General features: G+C 37.7%; 1 protein-coding gene across 3 annotated transcripts in view; it reads left to right on the forward strand.

Annotated features, from left to right (window-relative positions):
- The window catches only part of LOC107729411 (diacylglycerol kinase beta-like), a 110,952-nt gene that overhangs the window by 18,380 nt on the left and 83,633 nt on the right, over positions 1–8,939 (forward strand). For all 3 annotated transcript variants that reach the window (XR_001638576.1, XM_016539899.1, XM_016539900.1), the window contains exon 2: positions 5,238–5,594. Coding sequence is in view for 2 of the 3 variants with exons in the window: in XM_016539899.1 (XP_016395385.1) it covers positions 5,534–5,594 (61 nt within the window). In the remaining variant the exon portion in view is untranslated. The remainder of the gene's footprint in view (positions 1–5,237; positions 5,595–8,939) is intronic.

Below are 8,939 nucleotides of genomic sequence, written 5' to 3' on the forward strand. Positions count from 1 at the left end.
GTGATGTAGGTATGTGGGGGCGTGTTAGAACGAGCCGTTTTAGGTAGGTGTGGTTGACTCTTAACTTTTATAAAGAATCTCTTTGGATTTGAGACTTTTGTCTTTGTAACTTTACAGATCTTCTTTATGCACCAAGAGCTTGTAACACTCCAAAGAGAAAGGAAAAATTTAAATCGCATCATATTACCCCTTTAAAACGTTGTGTAATTGCTCTTCTCCTCACATTACAAGAATGCTGTCCTGACGAAGCCTTGATTCCCACTGCATTACATAAGTTATATTATCATTTTAAATATTATAACTTAAATATAATTCTATGTTATTTATCAGTTAGAGCGGGATAAGTGTTTGTGGAGTCATGACAGCTACAGATAAAGCCACAATAAGCCAGCGGAACAAACTTGTCAATCAATCTTGATGACTGATGCAGATGAAAGTAAACAAGTGAACTCTGACCAATAAGAGGACAGTTTAACTCACATGTGACTTGCATAAACAAAGTTTGGTGCACTTTGCAATGCTGCCTTGTGAAAGCAAGCCGAACCAAGAAGAAAATGCAACATTGTAACAAGTTAAGTCCCTGTTTCGGAACAAAACAAGCAGTGTACAGGTCTGAAAACGCCCTTAGTCTGCTTAAACCCCAACATTTTCTTACAGTCAACCTAAAGCATGCATGTAGATGCCTCCATCCAATCAACAACTAATGTATAGAACCATTTACATAAATATTGCGTAATACAAGCATTGTTTCTTGATACACGTTTTAAAACTTTATCTTCTTTTAACTTAAAACTTTAACATCTTAAAAAACGCTCATACATCAGACTTGAAAAACATGAAATCTGAGGGTAAAGACCAAAAACATCCGTTTAGCTCATGTTTACATAGAAAAGCAATGGAAGAGAAGTGCAATGGAATGCAAAAACATCGTTTGCAAACGGCCATGCAGTGTAAGGTGCTGACATTCTAAAACAATTAATGTGAAAATGCTTAATCACTTGTTGTTTTTAGAACGTTAAGCCACGTTAAGCATTTTCACATTAAACTTTTTAAAATGTACTTTTAAGTGAAGTCTGTGAAGGTAAGAGGGATGATTACTGTATCGAATGCACCAGGGCATGTGTTGGACAAACCAGTGCAGAAAGACGATTACTATTTTGTTGTATCAATCATTTTATGATCATTGTAATAGCTTTTAAAAATCGAATTTTCATCATGGTGAAAATGTAAAATCCCTAGAATCACGATTTTTTTTCATTTCTTTTTCTTTCCATTTTTTTACGTAATGTAGCAGAAATCTGAGCAGGATGTTTTAAATGCACTATGAACTCTCTAGGGCTTTGTGAAATATAATAAAAGAAATAAAAGCTTGGTTATTTTGATTCTGACTTGCAGATTGTGAATAACCTTTGCTAAATCGTGAATTGAAGTGTGAAACAGGAGTTATTTTAATGGTTGGCAAAAACACAGGCCTTCTCACCAGACCACTAAGGCTCAAATCCAACCTTTTTTTTGTTCGCTACAATGTTGTACTAATCATTTGGCACATATTTATCAAGTGGCTAGTATTGTTATGACAAGTTTTTATATTATTTATCCTAGATCATGTGTATTGATGTCATTTTTGGCAAGCTGAAAAGAGTGTTTCATTTTGGGAATCAAAAATATTGAGTTATTACGTTGGGCCGTGTCCCATAGGAATAATTCAGGTCTATTTTTGGTTCTCTGTGTGAAATGTTCCACAAGAGAAAAGCAAAATCCCTCTGAAGTCACAGTTGCTAACAAAAATGATGTCCTTGATATATGGACCAATAAATCATTGTGAAGTAAAATGAGTTATGGGGGAAAATCAATGATGTTTCATATGGAGTCTCTTATTAATGGAAACGTAAGCTGTTTATGCTTACAGTACACACTAATGTCAGTGTTTTTATCACTGACTTATTTGTCTTTCTGTTATTCCATATGCTACCAGACAAGCTTGCATGATTCTTCATTATTGAATTGGTCATTTAATTATACAAAGATAATCATTGGTAATCAAACTTAATTTAAAACAATGTTTCAATTAAGATCCTGTTTTCTAAGTCCTGCTGATGTGTTTTTATCCAGGAGTGGCACCTAATTTATGCGTCATTCTTTTCAAATACATTAAACCAATCATATATAAAACATAAAATAAATTTAGTTGTTTGTTTTTTTTTTATAATGATTTAGAAGCTTATAGAATTATTATTTGGAGGATTCTGTTTCTGTGTCTGTTCTAGTGCTGATGTGTGAATTATCTTTTCTGAACTTTCTGGAGTGAGGTAATACGCCCGTAATGATTATATTTTAAAATGTTAAATATATATCAGCATGTTGTGTGTAGATCAGGAATAATAACCACACTGCTCTCTCGTCTGAAAGGTCCATAATACAACTCAATTCAGAAAGTTTAGTTGGGTTGGATGATTCATTTTGAGACTTGAGAATAACAGGCAAGATTCCACTCAGTGATGATCTCTACTTCTCTGTGTGTTTTAATACAGCTGTACCAGCACACCAAGATCTTTATCTATATATATTCACAACTGATGGCCATACTTTGCCCTTTATTTGCTCTTTCATTCTCTATCATCCATTTTTTGTTTTTCAGTTTTTGCTTCCTTTGCTTGCGCTGTTACAATGTTATATTTTTAGGGGTGTAACGGTACACAAAAGCAATGGTTCAGTGCGTAACTGTTTTGAAGTCATGGTTTGGTATGTTTTCGGTACAGCGGGGGAACAAACAAAAAATAAAACTATTATTATTATTATTATTATTATTATTAAAGGGGTCCTATTATGCTCTTTTACAAAGTCTTGATTTTGTTTTGGGGGTGTACTAGAACAGGCTCTCATACTAGGTTGTTCGAAAAACACATTATTTTTCACATATTTTACATTATTACAACACCTCTCCCCAGTCTGGCATGATGACTCGAATAGTTCCTGTATCAAATGAAAGCCCGCCTTCTGAAATACGAAATGTGCTGTGATTGGTTAGCAAGGCCAGTGTGTGTTGTGATTGGCACCACTCGGCGCCTGGTCAGGAAATGACATGCCCCTTACCATAGCCGCCTGCGAGCTTCAGTGTAAATATTGCGTCAATATCAAATTAATTTGAGCGCGATTTAAACCCGGATGATCGTAACTACTCTAAGTTCGTCTGCCTTGGGAAAGCTAGCGTGCCTCCGACATAGTGATAACACTCGTTCCCTTCTCTAGTGCAGCTCAACCAGGTCTCATCCCATTCGTCGATATTTGTGATATCACAAAGCCCATCCCGGAAAATATGCGTTGTAGTCCAAACGAGTCGTTCGTTGTAGTTTTTGAAAAGTGATTTCTGTTATCTCCTTTTGAATTGGACTTTGAGTTTTGTAACTTCGCAGATCTTTTTTTATTCTCAAACAGCAACATTACAGACTAACTAAAGTTGAAAAAGTGAAAAAGCATAATAGGACCCCTTTAAATAGTGGTTTGATGAACAAACTTTTAACTGCTGCAACTGGCTGCAACACACTCTTTGTACTGCAGTATATGGTTCTGTTCTACAATTAGGAAGAGATTTGAAGTTCTTCCACTTGCAAAGTATTTGACCTTTTAGGCAGAATTATTGCGCTCTCATACTATTCCACTTCGTCTATTTGACACGCATGCGTGAACCAACGCTCATTTAGTGAAGTCTGTGAAGTCTAACACTTCCAATATATTTTGCTGTTGATGCCAAAGGCTGTGTGTCCAAACAAACGCTTACTGTATTGTGGTGCATGACATCTTGAGGCTGAACTTTTAATACAATTTAATGTTCAACCAAGAACGATTTATTTTCCTTTGTATGAATTTTGAATGAATACTCCCTTGTGTTCAAGCTCTTTTCTCTGTACAACCAGCATCACATTTAAACCAGTGGGCATGAACTTACTCCCTGGCATGCTGTAACTCATGGCAGCCCTATCAACTTCATTGATTTTTGTCTTTTCCTCTTCTCATCACGGCAGTTTTTCATGCCTCTTCTCCTCGCAAAGGTTTTATGTCAGTTTCTTCCCTCCCTGTGGATGTGCTGGCATACTGCTGTTGATTTTTCTCTCTGCTTAAACTCATCGGGAGTGTCCGAACAGGGAGAGAAAGAGAACGAGAGAGAGAAATAGAGACAGAACAAGAGTATTCAGCAGACAGAGAGCGAGAGACATTGATTGGTACGGCATGCTGAGCACAGAAGCAGGCCAGGCCCATGTGAGTCATTTGCTGAGAGGCCCTTTGAACTCTCAGCTATACAGAGGAGCACTGCTATGCTGTTTTTAACTGGGTGAACTGGAGCTAACGAAATGTCCAAATGAAGGCAAAGACAGCATACAGCATGACTTGTACACCTTGTCAAAAAAAAAAAAAAAAAGAGAGAGAGAAAATTATTTTTAACTGTCTCCCATGAGTAAAATAGTATTACTCAGAGGTTGCTTTTTCTTAGATCAGGAGGAGAGAGATAATTATTTTTAACTGTCTCCCATGAGTAAAATAGTATTACTCAGAGGTTGCTTTTTCTTAGATCAGGAGACTTAATGTTGTTCCCATTTGTTTTTAAAGTATAAACCTGGTCTCAGATGTTTGTTCTAAAATCCCTTAAATGGAAACAAATGAGAGAATTACTACAGATGTTATTTTTGAGATTTCATACACCTATAATAGATCAAATACATTTATGATATATATATATATATAATAATAATATGTGAATATGTTAAAAATATTTTTTACTGGTATATTAGTATTTTTGTAATTCACTTTAAAATATTTTTTTCTATATGTCATTCATGTTTATTTTAATGGCTTTGCAATCTAAGGGCTTGATTTACTAAACAGGACAAATAAGTGTGAGAAAGCAATTCCATAAAAGCGTAGATGGGAGTGAAACGTTTTGTGGTTGATTCACTGACAGTGCGCAAACGAACACAGATGCAGTCAGTTCACATCCAAAATGACCAACAGTCTACCAGCAGCAGCGCAAATTAGCACAGGCTCACAAACTAGCAGAGCCAATGATAACCAAGTGTGTGTGATCTTCTAAGGACACAGGTCCAAAATGGGTTTAGTCATGCTTTTTTGGGGCGTTAAATAATGGTGCAAATACCAATAAATTTACTACCACAAATCTTAGTAAATCAGCTTTTTGGCGTTACTTTGAGGCGTTACTAACTCTGTTCTTTCTCTCTCTATAGATTACATCAGTTGAAAGGTCATCAGTTGCTCCTCCGTGTGCACCTGGCACCTCCACGCCGCAGAGCTACTCCAATCCCAGCCCCTACCGGTGGCGCAGCACGCCTCGCCTTCACACTGCCCTTGTCCTTGTGTCCCTCCTTCGTTTCACAACTCGACGTCGGGGACGCCGATTCACCATCTGTTACTAAGAAAAGGTGACATAATCATGCCAGATCGTACCATGTCCTTCTCATATCTCACCTGAGGACGATCAGTGTGGTCCCCCAGGCTCGCCGCGAGCACTCTGACCTGCGAGATGGGAGACTGGGTCTGTCTGAGCCCAGCCGAATTCTCCCAGCTGCAGCAGTACAGTGAGTGTGAGTATCTGGGCACAAGAAGCCTCTCTCTCCTCTGACCTCTGGTTGATTGGAATTGATTTTGGGGCTGTTGGGTGGATAAGAATGGATGAGAGGGTTTATTGGTCCATTTAGTTGGTCCTTGGCCATCCTTTTCGATAACTGTACCGCTCAACTTCCTGTGTTTAAGCTGATGCTTTGTTTAATATATTATGTAGGAGGATGCATCCCAGTCAACAATTTGATCTCACAATGATGTCACCATGAGCTCACATAATTCTCATGGTGTGGTCACAATGTGTGTGTCACAGTGAACTAAAAGTGTAACCACACAGCGCACTCACTGTGTGCTAGTGATGCGCGGATGGCGGTTATATCCGCGGGCGCTGCAGATAATCCGCGGATCGGGTGGGTCGGGTAATAAAAAAATGCATTCTGATTATTTGCGGGTGGGTCGCGGGTGGATAAAATAAATCATTAATGATGCAAGTATTAACTACATTTTCTAAATTATGAACGTGTTTTAAAAGTTACAGCAGTGTTACTGTTGTAACGTTATACATCTACAGTTGTGTTGCTGTGTTTTAAAGCAGGTTTGAATTTTTTTTCTTTTTTCCTTATCACTCTGTATTTACAGGATTTCACTGTCCACTCTGTTCAAGGATCACAGTATGAGGATCGATTGAACTCACAATGATTTCATATACTACTCACGCCGTGAGGATCACAGTATGAGGATCGTTTGAACTCACAATGATTTCATATACTACTCACACCGTGAGGATCACAGTATGAGGATTGTGTGAACTCACAATGATTTCATATACTACTCAAACCGTGAGGATCACAGTATGAGGATCGTGTGATGTCACTGTGATCATCGCATGATCTCACGTGTTGACTGGGATACACATTCTGCAGCCAACCCACTAGACTTTTAGGAAGCACTACTGGGAATGTAGGCTATATTGACGTAACGCATCAATGTGCTGCCAGTGCTCTCTGCGTCGGTATTGATTAATAACGTTTAATGCGGTTATTGATGCAGACCACTTTATAAGCTAAACAGACATATGAAATTTTCAATAACATTAAAAAGTGATGGTCTTGCTTATCTGTTTACTTATTTTACAAGGGAACTGTGGTATGACAGATTTGAGGGAATGCAGAATGGTATTGATTTGATGGGGGGGAAAGTGAAATCGGATGCTAAAGCAGGATATTAATTCAGAGTGTATCTATTATTATAAGGGCTTTCGGTAAAGCTGACTCATATTTTGTTATAGGACTGGCTGTGCTAGCACATATGCATGTGTAATGAGGAAGACTATGCTTCATCTGGTCAATAAGGACCTGCTGTTTGCCATTCTCACTAACTACTCAGTTCAGCCTGAGAGGAAGCTCTAGTCACATCAGCATTTATATTTTCAGTGTTTTCTTTACAAAACTAATTATGTGCATGTAGTGTAATTGGCAAATAGCTAAGCAGGTGACTGGCTTCAGGCTTGAACTCAAGTGCCAAGAAAAACATTAGAGTGCAAATAATGCACTCTGTGCAAACATTGCGGTTTGTATATACATAGAAACAGTGATGTTGGTTTGATGCTGCCGGGTGCTGACAGTCGATGTAGAGATCAGTGTATAAGTGTAAGACTTCTGGTTAAAAACCAGTCAGATACAGTATGTCAGCACATAGTGTAATTAATTAGATTAAAAATTTTAATCGCTTGATGGACTCATTTTTGTTTAAATAGCAAAATTTTTAAAAATAATTACAGTGTTAATGAACTTACTAAACTTTAAACTATACCTCTAAAAGCCCCTATTGTTGTGATTATCTGCACAGGCTGCACTGGCTAATATGAATTCCAAAGAGACCTTTTTGCCACTTTAAGAGGTTACCTGTAAAATTACCATGACATTTCCAAATGAAGCATCTATCTGTGCTTTGTGAGGTTAATTGGCTTATAGGATGCTGGTAATAAATCTAAATACTGTAGCGTCTGCGTAGAATCATGCATGATCTTTGGGGTTTTATGGCTTAAGAGACCCTTTTAGCTTTTGACATTTGCATATAAATTACAGTCCTGGTCACAGACTTTACACTTATATGGGTGCTAAATGGCCAATGGTCCCCCCCCACTATCAAGGAGATGCTAAACAGTTTCACCACTCTCGTCTCCCCATTGAATTTCAAACACATTCCAAAGAGACGTAAATGACCCCCGGGGCCAGGCACAATGGGCCTGGCTGACCAAGCAAACTAACACACACAAACACACACACGTAAAGACCTTTTACTCTATTATTTGGCCAGGAAAATAATCTTTCTTTGAATTGATAAATGATTATTTTGTCTGCTCGGTGGACGGACAGATCAAGTAATGGTGATATTGATTCTGCTACAGTTAATTCGAAGATCTAATCTAAATATTTATTATTAATCATAACTAGTTATAATTAGTCATAAATATTTCCCTTTTGAGCTGATTTACTACAATACTCATAAAGTCAGTATAACTCCTCTTCTTTCGTTGAGGGCGACCCCTGGTAACAGATTTGATTAAAAACCCTTGAGGAACAGTGAAGACTGAATAATCAGTCAGAAGTGCTCTCACCCTGAACTCTGCCAGCATGCCATATTTAAGGTATAATACCTTCAAAAATAGCACATGCATGATGTGGAGTATATTCTGGGAAACAGGACACATTTCCATTAAGAATTCAGTAGATGTGAAATGAGGCATTAATCTTAAATTTAACTTTATCTCTCAGATTTATTGCCAGGCCTGTCTGGCACAGATTACAGCTGTACTTTAAGGTAATTATGAGTGAAAGAGAGGAGAGAGGATTTCTCTATATCAAAAAAAGAAAAAAATATATTGGTTTGGAGACCGTATGTACATTCTTGCCACTAAGTAATGTGTAGGCTCAGTTAGGTGCTAAGGACTTTGTTTTGATTCCATGGTGTTAATAATCAGCGGAATACATTTGTCATCTCTGTGTAATGAGTTAATTGAAACTCCAGTCTCAGTCACAGCATTAGGATTCCTGACTATTAAAAAACCCAGAGACACAGGTCTGTTAGTAAGAGGATGTGTTCACTGCCCACAGAAGCCACAAGCAGTTTGGAGTTTGGTGTCAGTCTTTAAATCAATGATAAGTCTTGTACATTTAAAGGTTCACCCAAAAATGAAAATTCTGTCATTAATTACTCACCCTCATGTCGTTCTAAACCCGTAAGACCTCTGTTCATCTTCGGAACACAAATAAAGATATTTTTGATGAATTCTGAGAGCTCTCTGACCCTCCCATAGACAGCAATGTAATTACCATGATCAAGGTCCAGAAACGTAGCAAGGAGAT

This window comes from Sinocyclocheilus rhinocerous, unplaced genomic scaffold (genome assembly GCF_001515625.1).
Source record: "Sinocyclocheilus rhinocerous isolate Xijiao unplaced genomic scaffold, SAMN03320098_v1.1 scaffold3172, whole genome shotgun sequence".
Lineage (NCBI taxonomy): Eukaryota > Metazoa > Chordata > Actinopteri > Cypriniformes > Cyprinidae > Sinocyclocheilus > Sinocyclocheilus rhinocerous.